General features: G+C 37.5%; 1 protein-coding gene across 1 annotated transcript in view; it reads left to right on the forward strand.

The window, feature by feature from the left end:
- ipo7 (importin 7) overlaps positions 1-20,264 on the forward strand; it is a 59,363-nt gene extending 39,099 nt beyond the window's left edge. Inside the window, exons 13-25 of the mRNA XM_043705890.2 lie at positions 1,214-1,303; positions 3,418-3,583; positions 4,203-4,363; positions 4,611-4,739; positions 4,898-4,964; positions 5,045-5,170; positions 6,747-6,844; positions 11,197-11,292; positions 12,145-12,365; positions 14,544-14,749; positions 17,358-17,558; positions 17,952-18,068; positions 18,362-20,264. Coding sequence (XP_043561825.1) covers positions 1,214-1,303; positions 3,418-3,583; positions 4,203-4,363; positions 4,611-4,739; positions 4,898-4,964; positions 5,045-5,170; positions 6,747-6,844; positions 11,197-11,292; positions 12,145-12,365; positions 14,544-14,749; positions 17,358-17,558; positions 17,952-18,068; positions 18,362-18,459 — 1,776 coding nt within the window. The 3' untranslated portion in view covers positions 18,460-20,264. The remainder of the gene's footprint in view (positions 1-1,213; positions 1,304-3,417; positions 3,584-4,202; positions 4,364-4,610; positions 4,740-4,897; positions 4,965-5,044; positions 5,171-6,746; positions 6,845-11,196; positions 11,293-12,144; positions 12,366-14,543; positions 14,750-17,357; positions 17,559-17,951; positions 18,069-18,361) is intronic.
- Positions 20,265-20,646: the final 382 nt, after the last annotated feature.

Genomic DNA, 20,646 nt, shown 5'->3' on the forward strand with positions numbered 1-20,646 from the left:
TTGTGTTTTTTGCAGCATGTTCTAACTCCGAACTTAAGCAGAATAATTTTGTACTTGTGCTCCTTGTGTTCACAGCAATCAATCACTTATCTCTGGGGAGGAGGCAGACATGTGACAGGTGTTTCTGCATTTGGTTGCCTCTTGGAACTGAAGAATCCCAGAGTAGAATTCCATTTGGTGGATGACAAAGAATAAATTATTTGGAGTCATATGTAGCACAAAGGGAGATGGTTGTAGTTGACATCTCTGCAGGACATCCTCAGGGTAGTGTCCTCTACAAAATATCTTCAGTTATTTCAATAACTTTCCCTCTATTATAAGATTAGGTGCTGATGATTACCAATGGTCAGAACCATTCATGACTTCCTGGTGCTAAAGCAGTCAGTGTCCAAATGGAGCAAGACTTAGACAACATTTAGACTTGGGTTGTTAAGTGTCAAGTAATATTTGCACTGTACAAGTAGCAGGCAATGACATCTCCAACAAAACAGAATCTAACCATTGCCCCATGTTCTTCATTGGCATTTCATTGCTGAAAAGCCCACTATCGACATCCCAGGGTTATCACTGACCAGAAACTGCACTGGACTAGATATATAAATATTGTCTGTATACAAGAGCAGATCAGAGGCTGGGGGTTCTGCAATAAGGAGCTCTTGTGTCACTTGGAAACTTGACCTTCAAGTCAGGAGTGCAATGGCATGTTCTCCATATTGCTTGAATGAGTGCAGCTCCAACAACACAAGCTTGACACTATCCAAGATAAAGCAACTGCCTGATTGGCACCCCGTCTCCTACCTTTATTGTTTGCAACCACTAATACACAATGGTAACTATGCATTATCTATAATATGAACTACAAGAACATCTGCAACACACCTTACAACCCCTGATTTCTACCCACCGAGGAGGAAAATGACAATAGAAGTATGGTGGCACCACAATTGCTGGTTAAAAATCCTGAATTCCCTTATAACAGTACTGTGGATGTGCATTCAAGAAAACAGTTTGTTATTCCAACCTCTGGCAGTTAGGGATGAGCAATGAATGTTGGCCTAGCTGGTAACCCCTACATACAGTGAATTTTTAAAATGGAGATGGTTGAAGAGTGAACACAATTTAAAGAATATAGAGTGTACTACTTGCTTTCATATTTGTACACCATTAATTTATATGCAATGTCTAATCCAGTTACATTTGTTTGTTTTAACAGAAAAAGATCTACAAGGATCAGATGGAATTTATGTTGCAAAACCATGTCTTCCCACTATTCAGCAGTGAGCTCGGCTACATGAGAGCAAGGGTGAGTAGGTGTACTCAAGTTCCCCATTTCACCCCTTTGCAGTTGGTTCAATATAGGATCAGTCTGCCTTCTCTTACTTCCATGTTTTGTCATCACATTCTTTAAGTGAGAACAGACTGAGGCAGTAGCAAACTAACAAAATAATTCTATTTTTAATGGAACAGGACTGCTGGCAAGGCCAGTGTTGGTCACCAAACCCTAACTGCTCTTGGATTAATTGGCTTGCTTGCTCATTTGAAAAGGCAGTACCCCACTGCCTTTGCTGTAATCCTGCATTTCCCATGGCAAATCCACCTAGCCTGCACATCCCTAGGCATTACATGGGTAATTAAGCTTGATTAATCCACCTATCCTGCATATCTTTGAACTGTGGGAGAAACCAGAGCACCTGGGGGAAACCCCCACAGACATGGAGAGAATATGCAAGGCCTGCATATGCAGTTATGCATGGGTGGTGTTGAACCTGGTCCCTGACATTGAGGTAGCAGTGCTAATGATTGAGTCACTGTGCCACCCAGTGTGCACATTGTACCAGGAAGAGATAAGCCATGAGTCCTGGCACTAGGATAAGACAGACCAACAAATTCTATCTTTTGACTGTTCTTGCTCCCCAGAGTTGTGGTGGTGCATAACAGGTTAGAAATGTTAAGTATAGCTCAGACTTTGTGGAAAGCATATTTGGGAATCAGCTAGGAAATAATTGATACGCATTTTATAATACTTATATTAATGAAAAGAGTTGCAAGGAGCAAAAGGCCTGGAGAACTTTATCGAGATAATTATCTTTCGAGCTCTGAGATCAGATTCTGGTGAATGAGATATGTCAAGTGTTAGGCCATATTCGGGAAAATTATCATGACATCATACGGTTTAAGTTAATCATGAAAAGGTGACCCTGAACAATCTGAAATGAAAATAGAGCGAACCAACTTTAGTGGCTTGACAACATTTTTGTTGCTGGTAAATTGGAGTTAAAGATTGACAGGTAAAACTAAACTTGAACAATGGACTTTTAAGAGGAAATATAATCCAGGTACACTTCCACAAGGAGAGGTTGCATAACAAAAGCCAGAATTCACTGGATGACAAAACATAGAAATAGCGATAAAACTGGATGTATGGTAAATGCCAGTTTGATAATGCAGGTGAGAATCAGGTTGAATATCTGCTTCAGAGAGAAAAGAAGTTGAAAACTTAGAGTATGAGAAGATGCAGACAGCTAACATAAAAATAAATTGGAATAGTTTTCTAGGCATAGAAGCAGTAAAACAAGGAGTTAAATGAGCTGGGCTGGTTAAGGAGTTAAAAACGAGCCCTATAAGTGGAAATACAGGGCTTTGCTGAGGTGTTGAATGACATCTTGCATCTCTTTTACCCAGGAAGGTAATTCTGACCTTAAGATACACAGTTTGAATGCAAGAAACTTATAGTGAGCCTTTGCTAGCTTGATCTTCAATAAAGTATTGTGTCCAATCTGCGCATAACTTTCTGAAGGATATGAAGACATTGGAAAAGATATGGAAAAGTTTTGAGAATGTTTCTCAAAATGAGGACAAGTGATTTGATCAAGGAAACTTTTAAGAAGTATAGACAGTAGATAATTTTTTTTCCCCTTATTAGTGGAAGGGTTGAGAACCTGAGGAAAATGATTTAAAGTGAATAGCGAATGCACCAATGGCAACACAAGGACGAATCTTTTTATATAGCAAATGGTTTGAATCTGGTGTGCGTTGTCTGGAAATCTAGTGGAGCTAAATTCAGTCATTCCTCTGAAAAGAGAACTGATTAATAATCTGAAGAGAATAAATTTGAGGTTAAGATAAGATCTGGGAGTGCAACTAGCCTTCTACACAAAACTGATACTGACGTGGACCAAGTGGCTGCCCCCTACATTGTAACCATACTATAATGATATAATGTCACATTATAGTCTTGGTTAATTGCACTTTAACAAGACTTTAACTGCTGTAACTACCTAGCAACTTGCCTAATATAGCCTTGCCATGAATATAATCAGTGAATGTTGGTTGCCCAATAGAAATGGCTGGTCACTGAATCACAGGTAATCAAAGTTGTGGGGATTTAACGTTTGACCTTTAAACTTTTCTTTTTAGGCTTGTTGGGTCCTTCATTATTTCTGTGAGGTTAAGTTTAAGAATGACCAGAATCTGCAGACTGCACTGGAGCTGACCAGAAGGTGCCTGATTGAAGATAAAGAAATGCCTGTCAAAGTGGAGGCTGCTATAGCTCTTCAGGTCCTCATCAGTAACCAGGAGAAAGGTAATAAAATCCAATTCAGACTTCCCCTCAATATAGCATTGATTGTGACATTCATCTACCTGTGACTTTGAGAGGGGTAAGATCAAGTGAAATGCAGTGAATTACTGATATTAGTTCAAGGCCCTTAAAATTATGGTCATAAACATCTCTAAATTAACTCAACCACTAGATTTTTATTATTACACCAGAATTGTTCATATTAGTTCTAATGCAAATTTTCTACCTAGAAAATTCAACAATTTTGTCCTGCAGCAATTGAGTTGGTTGTTTAACTGTTGTTCGTGGACTTTTGCAACAATCGAATTGGTCACTCATGTAAAGGATTTTGAGATATTCTGAAGCTGTTCAAGATGCTATAAAAATGCAGCTTTATCTTCCTTAAGAAAGATAAGGACCTAACCTGCCAGACAGGAAACAGACTTCAATGGAAAGTAAATTGGATAATGTGTTGTGTTGTTTAAGCAGTTTAAAATCAGTTTCCCTACATTTCTATTCATCAGATGCAATTGTACCTGGCATCAGGGAAACTTAGGATATGTCTATTATTTGTTCTCAATCCTTTTACCTTTAAGTCTAAGTAATTTTGAGAAAAACTACTACATATTTTCTCCTTCTGCAGCCAAGGAGTACATCAAGCCTTTTATCAGACCTGTAATGCAGGCCTTGCTGCACATAGTAAGAGAGACTGAGAATGATGACTTAACTAATGTGATTCAGAAAATGATTTGTGAATATAGTGAAGAGGTAACCCCCATTGCAGTGGAGATGACTCAGCATTTGGTAAGCAGTTTATGTTCGATAAACTTGCAGATTAAATAATATTGTCCATGATAACCACAATTCCAGAGAGCTCTCCTTCTGTATGTTGTCTCCCATTTGCCATACTGCTTAGTCACCTTAATTTTGTTCTGAGCAATTGAACCATTGCTTATTTCAATTGTAATAAAAGTGAACTATAAAAACAAACAGTTCTCCTTCAGCTGATCCAGAGAGTTATAGTAAGATAAGAGTTTTTGTTTTAATGTAGGCAATGACCTTTAACCAAGTCATACAGACTGGCCCAGAAGAGGAGGGCAGCGATGATAAGGCTGTAACTGCAATGGGAATTCTTAATACTATTGATACACTCCTTACGGTTGTGGAAGATCACAAAGAGGTTGGTTCTTCAGATGGCAGATTTTATTTGAACATATGTTTGTTACTTGATTGTTTGTATAGTTACCCTTGATTAGGTTTGCACCCTTGTAGTTTTGGCCTATGATATCTATTACTCAGTCAAGCTAATGGATTTTGAACTTCTCCTTTCAACTTCAGATCACGCAGCAGCTGGAAGGTATCTGTTTGCAGGTTATTGGAACTGTCTTGCAGCAGCATGTGCTGGGTATGTAATGACTTTTACATCAGTGCAGCACAATTATTTTGTGGTTTGTAGATTACTAAGTCCATGTTCTTTTATTTCAGAATTTTATGAGGAAATCTTGTCCTTGGCGCACAGTCTGACTTGTCAGCAAGTCTCACTACAGATGTGGCAACTTTTGCCTCTTGTTTTTGAGGTGTTCCAACAGGATGGTTTTGATTATTATACTGGTAAGGAAAAAAGCGTGGCTCATATTTGTTGTGCACAAGACATCAAAAGAAATTATTTAGACACAAAGTGGTGCGTGGCAAACATATATGCAAATAGGTATAATATCCATGTATTCAACTAAGTAACAAGAACCCAATAAAATGGAATAATTGATATCTAGTTGAGTATTCTCCAAGTATGTATGCCCATTGTCAGTCATTTCTGCCTGACTTAGTTTGCTAATTCTTGGTCATGATGTTCAATTACAGAAGCCTGTAACATGGAATTCAGTGCTGGCTGATTCGTAGTTGACAACATCAATAGTCTCACCTGGCTGAAGTTACATAACTAGCTTAAACATATCCCTGAGTTTACAGATGTTTGGTTTATTGTGCTGGATTTGACATGAGATGTTCATATCATAAGCTCCTTTTATGTTGAACTAGTTGTTCGATTGCTAAAACTGGCAGAAAATTACCAGGTAATTACTTCTCGTAAATGTGAAGTCATTTCTTGTGAAAAATGCATATGTGGGGTAATTGGGCAGTGTCAGGTAGAATGGATGGCATACAACATGCTGTCTTTGCAAACACAGCATCCTTTAACAAAGAGTACCAAGTAGCTGTGGAATTGTACCTCAGCAAACTCCAACTTCAGAAAGGTGAGAGGCAAAATAGTGAGCAAGAAATGAAAAGCAGATAATTAAGAAAAAAGTGTATTATTCGTGTAAATTGACACATTGAGGCTGTTTTTGGTATTAGGAATCAAAAATTTAGTTAAATTTAGAACAGTTGTCTTTGTGCTTTTCATTTCAACTCCAGCTCACCACTATATCAAGTGGGATATTTGCTCACAATCTTTTCGAAGTAAAATAATTCTGCAAATTTATCACTGTTTTATTAATAAGATACTTCAGTTGATTGTGGAATAAAACAGAATTGAGAGGTGGGACTGTTGGTTAATAGAGCAATGTGCCTGTTAAAATTGATCTCTCACTCTTAAGATATGTAGGTGTTGACCATCGCTTATTGTTCTTGACTTGAGTGACATGCTAGGCTATTTGTGAGGGCCTTTCAAAATCAACCACATGGTTGTGGTTCTGGGGACAAATATCGGTCGCACTAAGGAAGGATGGCAAATTTCTTTTCCTAAAGAAAGTAGTTAACTTGGCAGTATGATGCAACATAGTTTCATGGTCACCATTGCAAAGGCCACCTTTCCATTCCAGAGTGATTTTATGAATGATTTTAAATTCAACCAGCTACCATGGTGTGCCAGACCACACTCTTCCCTTTGTTTCTGTTGAAATCTTACGACGACAAAACTCACATCACTCAATGTTTGTCAATTAAATAAGAATCACATTCAACTCTCAGCTTCTCTGAAGGCCGTAATGAACGTTCAGAATTCTGTTCTTTTAACTTAACGGTAGATCATAAAACTATGAAATTCAAGGATGTCAATCCTTTAAGAATTTTGAGATGCTGATTAAATTGTTCTGCATTTGGAACATTTTCAGTTATGATATTCTTCCAGTAAACCTATAAAATGGTCACTAATTTTTGAGTTTGACTGTTCAAAACTTCAATATTACAGATATGATGCCTCTCTTACACAATTATATAACCGTGGACACAGATACGCTACTATCTGACACCAAATACTTGGAAATGATTTACAGTATGTGTAAAAAGGTAAGTCCGTTTGTCATAAATTGAGACGCGAACATACACAACTTACAAAGTGAGAGCAAGTCATTAAACAGCATGAATAGTCCATGGTACCTTGCAAGTCAACAAATACATAGGCTTACATTAATGTAATGTGATTCGATGCCTCCCCACCTCCATCATCACTCAGCTACAACCACCCTCTCCAAATTCTGCTAATCGTATTTTAAGAATGCATTGGTCTATTATTTTGACAGTAATAACAATAAGCAAAAGGGAAGCTAATACTTCAAGCCATTGAAATTGAAAAATTCCACCAATTTCAAGTCGGCGAGAGCATTCGCATTGCAGATAATGAAATGTGCTATAATTTTGTATTTCTTTGTCATAAAATGCTGAGACCTTCGGACATTTGGTAAGCGTTTGGCCACTGTTGCCTTTGTCCATGAAATGAGAGTCCTCGGCCTGTAAGATTTTCACAGGCCCAATGTTTCCATTTTTGCACTCCTATCTCTTAAAGTCTAGAATTTTATTAGTTTTGTTTAAACTTAGTTAATCTAATGAGCCCTCAATGTGTTTAATGTCCTGTGAACATATGCTGAAGTCCTTCTGACTGCCTTTCCATAGCAAAAAGTTTATTTATGTTCAAAGTATAACTTACAGCCCATTCCATGTTAATGTTCCTTTGTTTTCCATTATAAGCGACCACGATATTTTTGGATTTCTGAATAGTATTAGAATGCCTTGTTTGTGAGCCAGATGTAAATATGTACTGGAGACACACAACAGTGACACCACATTATTTGGAAATTAAAACTAACTACTGTATACTGTATCTTCCATTTTTCCCTGGGTCCGAGCTATACAGCATGGAAACAGATCCTTTGTTCCAACTTGTCCTTGTTATGTTTTTTATCGTGAGAAAGCATATCTGTATCAGCAATACTTGTGGTGAGAAGAGAATGGGGATGATGACTGCATATAGAATATATTCTGTCCATCAAAAACTTTCTTGAAATCGTACTACTACCGCACCACTGCCCCTCTAATTGCAAATCAGTTGCACTTCTTGAGGACGGCCATTTTAGTAATGGCTGGGGAAAAAAAACAAGTTTGAGGTACTATTAACAGCTGTCAGGGCCATAATGTTAACTTTGCATGGACATGAATGACCAGTCTTACAGTACATTTTTGTTTAGAAAAATCCAGAAAGCTGCTATTTCTGAATTTATTTTCTGGAGTTGAGGTTACAGCAGATCTACAAATTTCAAGTTTTATTTCCGACTTAAAAACATTGTGAAATTGCTTTTGCTTTCCCCATTTCTTCCTCAAATTTTCAGTCCAGTTTGCTAACTTCTAATTATGTTACTTTTAATCTTGTATATTGCGTCCAGTGGGTTCCCTTATGTTTATCCCACCAAATCTGTTATCTCCAAACAGTTAGTTTGTCCAGGTTGGTTTTCTTGAATGACATGCTTGCAGTAATGTGGATGTGCCAGTGTTGGACTTAAATGGACAAAGTTGAAAATCATACGACACTAAGCTATAGTCCAACAGGTTTATTTGAAAATATAAGCTTTCGGAATGCTGCACCTTCATGTATTGCTGGGGCAGGATACTTAGCACATAGAATTTATAAGTAAAAGGTAAAAGTGTCATACAACTGATGTGATGTTTTAGACAGACCTAGATGGCAGTTGATTCTTTCATCGTTAGAATGGGGATGCAGGTTTAGATTAATTAATATGTAAATCCCAGAATTTCTTTTGAGTCATTTCCCGGAGATGGGACGGAATGGTAGTTCAGTGATTAGTACTGCTGCCTTGCAGCGCCCGGAACCTGGGTTTGATTCCAGCCTTGAACAATTGTCTGTGTGGAGTTTGTACATTCGCCCAGTGTCCACGTGGGTTTCCTCCCACAATCCAAAGATGTGCAGTTTAGGTGAATTGGCTATGTTAAATTGCCCATAGTGTTCAGGAATGTGTAGATTAGGTGTATTAGTTAGGGTTAAATGTAGAGTAATAGGGTAGGGGAGTGGGTCTGGGTGGGAAACTCTTCAGAGAGTCTGTGTGGACGACTTGGGCCGAATGGCCTGTTTCTACATTGTAGGGATTCTATGATTTTATTCTATGATAACTAAAGGTTTTATCAATATACAAAACACAAGTGACATCTCAGCTCAGTGCATTAAATAGTGTGAGGTTCGAGTCTGACTGTGTCCCAAACTGGGGTCTGGTTTTATTTTCAGGTAGGAATTTCTAAAATGTCACATTGACTGACTGCCTACACATTGTGATTTTTGAACAAAACAGAATGTATCTGCGCAAATAGTAATCTGCAAATGTAAATTCATCCCATAGACTTAAATGTGCGGGGGAAGGAGGGAGAATACAGAGGAACCTCTAGTATCCAAATACCAATTATCCAAAAATCGGATTATCTGAAGGAGAGCTCGAGGTCCCTACAGAAACGTGTCCCCAACACTGATTGCGTCTTTTGTTAACAGTGATGTAAAGTGCTGCTGAGAACAGTCCTTGACTGATGGGAGAGCAGCCACCGTCTCTAAATGACTGACCTCCCATCATCCCCCTCCCCATACATTCCCTGGAGTTCGACGCAAGGGTGTACCCTAAACTTGCCTTCCCTATTGTCCTGTTCAGGGCATTGGGGGTGGGGGTGGGGGAACTTGTCAGAAAGGTGTGTGTGTGCGCGCGCGCTATTTAGAGACTCTGGAATTTAGAAATGAATCTACTGAAACCTGCATCCCCATTTTAAGTGATTAAAGACTGAACAACTATCTCGGTTTACCTAATGCATCGCATCAGTTGTTTGACAATTGGATCTTTTACGTATAAATTGTGTCCTACATATCCTGCCCCATTAGACAAAGGAGCAGTGCTCCAAGAGCTTGTATTTTCAAATAAACCTGTTGGATTACAAACTGGTGTTGTGATTTTCAACTTTGCTTGCTGTAGTGATTGTAACTAGGTCAGCTCGGTGGATCTCATTGAATGAGTTCCTTGACTGGGGATGTTAAGCTTGTCCAATCATGGAGTCCTGGCTGACATAAGAATCTGAGTGTTGCTCTGAGGGAGCTGGATCAGTGCAAGTCTGGTGAATCTCAACAGGTTTGGCAGCTTCCGTGAAGAGAGTGTGTTAATATTTTTGAGTCCAGAGTGACCCCTCTTCAGATTATATTGTATAAGGACGGTCTCTTTTAATTTTTGCTGTTAAAAACACAGGACTGAAATAATTGTTTTTAAAAAGCAGTGTTTGAAAGAGTGGCTGTAGGTCTGAAAGCAAGTAATCTGATAGGCATTATAAACAACTGTGAACAACCAGTAATTGAAGTAAAGGTTGCAGATAGTTGGGAGCAGAGGATATTTACTCATGTAGCTCTTGTTGACACCAGTAAGTTGGTTGGTCTGCGGGGTAGTGATGGTTATTGATAACAAACCATTTGCTTTGCAACAATTACACAATTGGCTCAAAGGTGACTGAACAGCTTGGAGCTGGAAACAAGTTACTGTGATTCCATGGAGTTGTGACAATCGACTGTGTTCCTGATCTGCATGCACTTCCGCAATCACTAACAATTTGTTTATACAATAATTATAATGTAATGGAACAGATGCTTCACAGGAATGTTCACAGGCCTGACCTTGTAGTTCCACTAGTGGTGAATACTGAGAGGTGGTCAGTCGAGACTGATTATTTTTCTTAAATATATACATCTACACATTTCAACTTTATTTGTCTGAATACTCATGCACTTAATCAAACCATGAGTGACAACAAGAATGGAGTTGAACTTGATCTGGAGCACTACTGTAAAACTAAAAATACTGAATTAAGTAGTTTTCATCTGCCCTGATTTTCTATTCCATTGAAATTAATGTGAAAGTAAATATCAGGTAGTGTGTAAAAGCTACTATTTTATAGTTCCCCATATTATGCTACTGTCAGAAAGCATCTCCTGATTTTATTACAGTTCTAACTGGTTGTTCCAAAGAGCAGTATAATTGATTGTTACACAGTTTGAGTTCCCGGTTCTTTCACTATCATGAAAATAAACTTGCGTTCAGGCATTTGATGGGGCAAAACCTCCCATTCTGTACTTGAGCTGCTCATGATTAAAAGAAATTGGCAAATTCCTGGAGCTTGTTGCTTAATTGTAGCAGACTGCTCAGGAATGGTATGCAGATTGGGATATGTAGTGTAGAAGACACACAAATTGAAACCAGCTGTTTAAAGCTTCAGTGATTCTGCCGTGCATGCTAATGCCCTATTAATTTTAAAGTTCTAATTGTTGAAATTGTCCACTACTTTTCATGCTGTTTTGTTTAGAGAAAAATTGAATTTAATTCTGTTATTAGGTATTAACAGGAGATGCAGGAGAAGATGCTGAATGCCATGCAGCTAAACTGTTAGAAGTGATAATTCTACAGTGCAAAGGACGTGGCATTGACCAGGTGAGAAGAGTATGATGGCAAATAGCAGCATTGATAGCCCTTCAATAAATCTGACTTGAAATGTTTGAAGACATTCCCTCCCACCCAAAGAAAAATACTCAAAGCTTTTAGTATTTTAAATGTTGCAGCATCTGTGTTTTGATTAGAAATATGGCTTGTTTTACTTTAATACTAACCTTTTGACCAATAGAAATTTGAAAACTAACCTTTTCTAAGTTATTTTTGTGCACCAGTTTGTGTTTTTAACTTAAAAAGCAAACAGCTAATAGTGACAAAACGCAGAAATTTTAGAAATCTTCGAATTAATACAGCACTGCCTCAGCTATTTTCCACAAATAGGTTCAGTTTCTTGACACAGCAGACGAAAAATTAAAGCCCCAGATTAGTTTCCTGTGATGAGTTAATGATTTCGGGCAGCTTTGGTTATTTTCCATTGCTAATGTACATGACTGCTGGAGAGACAGACCTGTTGAATGAAAACATACTTGAGCTTGCCGCAAGTCATCCACAGTGTGTACTCCCTAATGTTGTTAGAATGTCCTTACAAATAGTGACCACTTGGGCAGATATGGTATTTTGCCCCTTGAGGTGAACCAGTCAGGTAGTGTTGGAATGATTCAAACAAAAAATGTTATTGTCCACAAATTTGACTAAGTAGTCACCAAATAGACAAGATATTTTAGGTGTTAACACACAAGTCACTTAGCACTAAATGTATTTTACAAGCTGTATTGCCCTGATAACTTGCTGGTTTGATATCTTGACAAGTTGGAAGACATTCTCTTAAACTTTGTTTCTTTTTAAATGTGTTTCACCTTGTGGTTTGCAATGTATTTTTCTTTTCCCCCACAGTGTATACCTCTTTTTGTGGAAGCAGCACTTGAGAGACTGACCAGAGAAGTCAAGACCAGTGAACTAAGAACTATGTGTCTGCAAGTTGCCATTGCTGCTTTATATTATAATCCAATTCTGTTGCTGAATACCTTGGAAAATCTTCACTTTCCCAACAACACTGAGCCAATCACCACCCAATTTGTTAACCAGTGGTTGAATGATGTGGACTGCTTTTTAGGGTAAGGGTTGCAAAATTGAGGAAATGGAATGGATATCCAGTTTATGTACTGAATTGGGAATATTGCACGTTAGCAATTAGATCTCAAATACCAAACTAATGTGTAACCTTTGTTAGCAGTGGGTTAGAGCATTAGATTTGTATTTGCCAGAGCATTTGGGGAATGCACAGCTGTCTGAAAGGATTTACCACGATGGCTTATGTGTACTGTTTAGTTAAATAGAGTGGAGATTGGAAGAGTGTAGGTTAGGATTGTGGAATTTGAAGTCTTCCTCAAATGAGCTATCTTGGGATCAATATTCAAGGTCTGCAAATTAGAAAATAGATCTTGTAGCATTTTGAAATTAAGGTGTATTTTTCTTTCTTTCTTCTCTAAACTGAGCTAATGCACAGCAATAATTTACAAATTGCCAAGGGACAAATCAGGTAACAAGTGGGAACCAAACTGTTGATCCAATCTTTCAGCTTTTGAGACTAGAAGGAAAGGAGCAAGGTGGTATGGAGAGGAATGTTATCAGGGAGAGGATGTTCAAAAGATAGAAATAGCGATGCTGAGAGTTGGCCATGTTGAAGACCTGCAATGGTCCAAAATCCAACAGCACGGGGTGCAAGACATCAGAGAAGTTTTCAAAAGTGGGAAGATGTCAAGTTGAAGGAGTTGTCCATCATATTAATATAATGGCTGCTTGACTGCTAGTGTATCTGGAGTACAGCTAACGGGGCTTTAAGGGTTCTAGGTGTTAGCAGCCCTGAAGACCTAGAGTTTGCCAATGGAGAGGCATAGCCAGTGTTGCCAAGGTGTCTCAAACAGATTCCAGTATTGTACAAGAATGTTCAGCAAAGGTGAGGGTATTCTGGAATTGAAAATAGGTAATTTGGGCATTGGTGTTTTAAACTGAGGATTTCAAACTTAATTCAAGATTGAATGGACATCAAGTTTGTACATTATCAAATTTGACCAAGGGAGCAATCTGCAGGAAAGGGTTGAATCAGGTTGTGGTGGAGATTTTCATGTTATTTAGACTGAGAAGGAAAAGGAAGAAAGGTTGCAGCCAAACTTGGTGTCAAAGCAGGTGTATTTCCAGTACACATTACAAGATAGTTATGATTTGAAGTTGTTGGTCCCATTTCTAAATATGAGGGAACTGACAAAAAGACTTTTGCATAAGTTGATATGAATAGCTAAACACTTAGCTGAAATAAATTCAGAAAATGTCCAGACTTTAACCTGAGCAAGTGCAACACGTCTGGGTGACTATATATTTTTCATTTTCATAATTTATAGCTAATTTAGCCTTTTTGTTTTAAGCATTTGCTTTTTTCAAAATATTACACAGCTACAATGAAAAAAATGGGTGGTGAAGCAGAACAGGAATCGTGGTTTTTCATCAGTGATACTTGGTACAGTAGTAGCAGTTTTGTTTTTACATTGTGTGGGCCTTTTCAGTGCCACCATTAGCCACCTTGTTAGTATTGGTGTGGATCAGTGCCAGTATATTGTGAAACATTGTGTTCTACACCAGCAACAAATTCATGGTAAAAGTTGAACCATCTTCACCACCATCCACATCCTGTTGCTGTTGGCTATAAAGAGGCATTATAGGAAAGAAGTGTTGTTCATATATAAAATCAGTATCGCTTAATATTGATGGGAGTAGAAATGTCTATTTTCCTTCCCATGCCCCATAGCTCAAATTATAAAGCCATGAGCCAGGATGTGATCTAAGATGAATCTAGTACGAACTGATATGACTTGATGATGTAATTGCCATTGGAACATCATTGAAGCCAGAGGTTCAAGTTAGTTCGGAAAAATTAAGGTCAGTGTTAATGGAAGCATCGTTTGTGAGGTGTGGCAAATTCCTGAGTGGTGGAAAATAAAGTAACTTGGAAGTGGAGAGTTGAAATTTTAATCTTCAAATTAATTTGCAATAGTTACCTAGGTTACTTTTTCTACTATTTTACTGCTGTAACAGGTTATTGTGTTTTAAGGATATGTTATAGATGTGTCATGGTTTAGATTCAGATTTTCCATTCATTTGTTTAATCATGCAACTAAAATGTTTCACTGAGTATAATGCCAATATTTATTCAAGGAGTTTCTAGTTCCCTCATCCCTGTTCATAATAAAGTATTTTTCATATGTGTGACATCTAATGAACTTCTTTCTTTTATCCAGTTTACATGACCGGAAAATGTGTGTCCTTGGTCTCTGTGCATTGATTGAACTCGAACAGAGACCTCAAATTGTGAACCAGGTTGCAGGACAGATTCTGCCAGCTCTCACTCTTCTCTTTGGTGGACTAAAGAGAGCCTATGCTTGTCGTGCAGAGCATGAAAATGACAGTGATGAGGATGAGGATGGAGAAGATGAAGATGAAAATGGTATGACTATAACTTACAGATTGAATTTGTAGTATGAATGTAATCATCTAATTTGAATACTAAATACTCATTCCCAGGTATGAGTTACAAGTTCTAATGATATTGTGAATTGTGGCCATTTCATGCTGATGAGTCATTGTTAACCTTTTTTCTAGGATTTGTTTAACTGAACCCAACTTGCATATTTTTGAAGTCATTAATAAGAAAAAAGCTAGTGTTTTGAATTGGAATATGATTTGATACTGCTTTAGCTGTTTTAGCTATTGTTGAAAGCATAGAGTTTAAGTCAGAGATGAAGGTCAATGTTAATTAATGAAATCAAAATACTGTGGATGCTTGAAATCTGAAGCAAGCTCATTGCTGGATAGACTCAGTATGTGGAGAGAAAACTGAGTTAATGTTTCAAGTCCATTAGACTCTTTGTCGGAACTTTGCAGTTCTTCTGAAGAAGAGTCATACAGGACTCGCAACATTAACTCTGTTTTTCCTTCGGCAGATGGTGCCAGACCTGCTGAGTTTCCCCAGCATTGTGCTTGTTTCTAATGTAAGAATGTTTTGTAGAGTCTGACCGTTGCCTGAATAGTGACAACCCAGTGGATTGCAGGTGAAAAGTTGAAGCCTTCATCTGGTAGCGTGGAGACATTAACGGAGCCAGGATGGGGAATGTGTGGATTACAGAAATACTGTGATAAATCATGTGAAAGGTTTAAAGCTACAGAATATAAGAACTAGGTAGTGTCATAAGCCACAAAAGCTAAGGTAGAAATTTTATGAACAGTCTTTTTGCCTGAGCATAAAATGGTGAAATCTTGCTGGTTAATATTGTTACTTTTTCTCTTCATTGCTTTTAGAACTGTTTTGAGTCAAGTAATTGTCAATGTGGGCAGCCTAATGTTGGCTAATGAGAAACATTTCACTGAAAAAATGTTGATATTACATCTTCGGTGGTGTTAGTGTTTATACAAATATCCCTTTTTAAAATCCTTTTTGAATGTTTCTTTCCATCCTTTCTGAGCTTGGTTCCAAAGGTTGAGTTCCCTGGGACCTTGACCAAGTGGTTATTATTTATGCATGTTGTTTCCATGAGTGATAGAACACCTGAACCAGTCTTTGACTCTACCCCAAAAGGATGTGACTGGAACAGATGATCAGTCACCAGTTTTCTTCCATTTCTATGATTTCTTCACCTCCTTTGGGGACACCTGAGTTCTGATGTGTTCCTAGCATCATAAATCAGCATTGGTTAGGGATGGTATTTGAGATCTCCTAGCTTGCATAACTCATAGCTACTCATTGAATCAGTTTGCATAATCAACTAGAAAACCACCTACACTGCTTCAGTAAATCAATATATACTTTATTATACCTACTTTGGGGAAAAATGGCACACAGGCACAAGTAGGTTACAAAATCGTTAAGTTGTACATGCATGGTCTTCCTATTCCATTCTCATAATCAGAGAAGCTCATTAATCTCTTTCGTTTCAGTCCCACTGATAAGAGCGAGATATATAGTGTGGAAACACACCCTTCGTTCCAATTCATCCATGCCGTCCAGATATCCTAAATAAATCTAGTCCCACATACCAGCATTTGGCCCATATCCTTCTATACCCTACCTATTTGTATATCCATCCAGATGCCTTTCAAATGTTGTAAGCCTCCTCCTTCCTCTGGCAGCTCTTTCCATACATGCACCACCCTCTGCATGAAAACATTGCCCCTTAAGTCCCTTTTTAAAATTATTCCCCTTAGGTCCCTTTTAAATCATTCCCGCTGTTAAATCTATGCCATCTATTTTGACTCCACCCTGGGGAAAAGGCCTCCAGACCCCACTTCTCCTTTTAAACCCACCTCATATATCTGTCCCTGGAAAGAAAGGTCTGTCACTTGGCTCAATTCCTCTACACGATTAAAGTGATCTCTGTCCTCAAATCTTGCTGTAGGGGAAGGTTTTATAGTAATGCATTCCTTTTAAAGGAAAATTATGACATTAAATGATCTCAGGAAAAAAAACCAGTGTAACAAGTAGTTTTGGGTTGAGCATCTCTTTGACTTAGTAAGTCGAGCAATCGTGGTTTGATCTTTTTCTCTTAAATTCATTCAATTTTTATTGCAATGCGGATGATTTTGAATATTTTGTGTTGATGGTAAGAACATTTCTCACTGAAGTGGTGAGCAAAAACAAAATAGCGAATGAGATCACACTTGGAATTAAAAGCAAGCATGTATCACTTGCTTTCTGTAGGTAACTGTTCAGAGTGAAGGTGGGGGGAAAAGTGACATAACAAATTATTTGAACAAGATATTGATAAACCAGTCCTAAACTTATAATGTTTTGTAATGGATATGTTGGGTAAGAATGGTGGTTTACCACCCTTAATTTGCAGTGGACTCCATCACATGCGCTCGTTACACCCAACAAAAAACTTAAAAGCAAATCAGATTTGCACAGAACCCAGTGAGCCACATTCACTCGACTGTAGCAAACTGAGGTTGTTACACTGATCCAAATGTACAATTGAATCTTATTGAGCAGACTAGTGTTTTTATATAAAAAGGAACAATCTTGATCTCATTTGAGAAATCTCAATTTTTGTTTTTAACAGAATTAGGCAGTGATGAAGATGATATTGATGAAGAGGGACAAGAATATTTAGAAATGTTGGCTAAGCAAGCTGGGGAAGATGGCGAAGAGGAGGACTGGGAAGATGATGCAGAAGAGACTGCTCTTGAAGGATACTGCACCATTGTTGATAATGAAGACAGCAATATTGATGAATATCAGATATTCAAAAGTGTATTGCAAAGTATGAATAGGTTTTGCTTTTGATTTGGTTACTTTACAACATGAATTATCAGCTCACATAATCACAGTCCAGTATGAAATGGTGGATAATCAGAAGCAGATCTTCTGGCTAACTTTATCATTTAGTACCTGTGGACATTAAGACCAGTTGTAGTACTTCAATTGGTGATTCTTGTTACACCTGAAAATAATTTACAAAACCTTAAATTTATCCTTCAATTTTAAATCTTCCAAGTCATTTTTTTAAAAAAAAGTCAAATGTGCAAGAATGCATTTGTTAACAAAAATCTGCAGTTGGGGCAATAACCGATGATCTTTAGGTAATAGCATTCTGTTATCAATGCTGTTGTAGCGCACTTTGCAGTCGTGTCACAGTCTGAATTTTCTTTTTCAGCTATTCAAAACTGTGATCCATCCTGGTACCAAGCCCTAACATGTAATCTTACTGATGAGCATAGGAAGCAATTGCAAGACATTGGAACTCTTGCAGATCAGAGACGGGCTGCTCTAGGTATTTAAGTAATCAAATTATATTAATGAAGTTCTTCGCTAATTTAAATATTGCTTTTATTTTAAGATTTAAAATTTGCCACCCTTGATCCATAAATCACTTCCTCAATGATCGCCTTTCAAGTAGAAATGTTTTTTAACTGAACAATATAAGTTAGAATAATTGTTTACAATTCTGTACTTTTAATTTGAACAACTGGATATTTTTTTTTAAAATTTCTTCTGAGAATTGAACTTTAAAATTTCAGAGTCTGTTCCAAAGGAAAGTGTTTAATTTTTTTCCTCTCATTGCAGAGTCCAAAATGATTGAAAAACATGGTGGATACAAGTTCAATGCTCCAGTAGTGCCAGCTTCATTTAATTTTGGTGGTTCTGCCCCGGGAATGAATTGAGTTCGCTTTTGATTCATTGTACTGTGTGACTGGTTGTAGTGAAAGCTTGTGTTATTCCTTCCAGTAGTGGTTCCAAACAAAAAAAAATCAGTTCTCATCATCCACAAAATCCACTCAACTTCCTACTACATGGAATGGACAAAATGACCAGAGAAGTGAGAATTTGATCATGAGAGCCCTCTGGAAAAGAAAAACAAAAGTTTCAGAGGAACATCGGCCTAAGAGAGAGAGAGAGAGAGACTAGTGTTAATGAAAATAAATATCTCCAAACCATAGGAACCTGAAAAGAGGGGAAATGTCATGTTGACAGCTTATCCTTGATTTGATTTCAGGCAAGGAAATCATTGGCTTCTGGGGTAATTTCAGCACGTTGGTAGTTTAGGCTAGCAGGCGCCTCCAGTGTTTACATCCATGGTAGTGTTAGTATTAGTCTGGTTTTCCACATTGAGTTCATTTTTAATGTAAATAAGACAGCAGGTGGGTAACTCTTAAAAATTGTCTCCAAATTTTCCTGTTTATGCCAAGGTTAAAAATGATTGTATTCAAATGTAGACTATCGGACACAGAGCGTAACACTACATAATGGCAGATGTGTATTTGTAAATGCATAAATAGCACTTTGATATTATGAAAACCTTCTAGCCTTCTGTATTGAATAGCAAGTTTATTTGCTGTTCTACAAATTCAAGGGATATGTGATCTAAATATAAATGGAGACATTAAATTTAAAATGAGGTGTCTTGCCTGTAGTCACCACCGCTGGTTTTGATTGGGATTTTGGCTATAAAAAAGTCAATGATATTCCATTGCTGCTGAAAATGGCAATGCCCTCAGTGCCCTTTTTTAAGCTCTCTATGTACAAGTCTTTTTTAAAAATAATAAATTTGGATATCGTGAAATTGTAAGCACTGGTGAGACTAATTCAAGAACAACAAAAATCTAATGGCATGTAAAATTGGACTTGCAAGCTCTAATATCCAAGTGGAAAAAAAGTACTGTAATTGGTTGAGTGTATGGATGAGCCATCTGTATATGCAACAAGCTATTAAAAAGGAAAAATTGGATTGAACTTTGTTTTTTAAAAAAAGGTCTTTGTTTAACTTGTGTAATGTTAAGCTTTCTCTTGAAAAGGGCCTTCAAGGTTAGGAGGAAAATGCACTGGTTATCCTTTTCCAGGCAGTTGTTTTCTCATGAATAACCAGTTCGTTGTTATCAACACAATTTAAAATGCATTGTGCACTGTTCAGGTGCTGATCACTGCAAATCATCGTTGTGCTTGTGCTAAAGTGCACAGTATGACTTCTGTAAAATAATGTTAAAATTAATGGTCATCTTTTCACTTGGTTTGCAAAACAGTTGCTACTATTTAGTTACCTGAATAACAGGTTCATGTTTAAGTTAATGTGCTCCCAAAAAAATCAATATTGCATTACGCTGCACTTTGTTTAAACACAACTTTGATCAAAAGATGTCATGATTGAGCAGTGGTGATCTTGTACTTCATTGCAGTAGTGTGACAGATGACTACAAAGATGGAAAAATGAACAAGTAATGTTTGCGATGAGAAAATCACGCTGGAAGGTTTGGGGAATGGATGGAAGTACCAAACTGGTTGAAATTTATACAGAAGCTATTGTAAAAAGAATATGAAAAAATTCAGAGCCAAGGATGATGAAGTTGGGACCTTGAGTACCTACCAATAAAAACCACATGGCGATATGGCAGAAGAGCATTAATTTTTGCAATTCCTGTAACCTTGTGGTGATATTCTGTTACAGAACTTTAATAAAAAAAAGATTTGAGGACTCCGTCATAAACTTGAAAGTTAATTCTGCTTTGTGTAATCTGGAGATTAGGCTTTACTTAGAATGATGCCAGGATACACTTAAAATATATCTTTAATGTAACAATAGTATTACAAAATGCATTAAGTTGAACACTTTTTCATTTTGAACTTGTGTAAATTGTAAACGCAGGAGAATATTTTGAGTTAAGACTGGTCCATTTAACTATTTGAACCTTGGCCTAAACCAACTCATTCTGATGGAAAGCGATAAGTTGAGGAAACTGCTTGTCTTAGTGTATTTCAGGGTCTGTTTTGCTGTTAAGTTTTCTCTCTACCTCTTCTGAATAATGATCGCCATTATAATTTGCTAATCCCAAACAATTAAAACTAATGAGCTGTAG

This window comes from Chiloscyllium plagiosum, unplaced genomic scaffold (genome assembly GCF_037043375.1).
Source record: "Chiloscyllium plagiosum isolate Xiang-an unplaced genomic scaffold, Cpla_swu_hap1 HiC_scaffold_18, whole genome shotgun sequence".
Lineage (NCBI taxonomy): Eukaryota > Metazoa > Chordata > Chondrichthyes > Orectolobiformes > Hemiscylliidae > Chiloscyllium > Chiloscyllium plagiosum.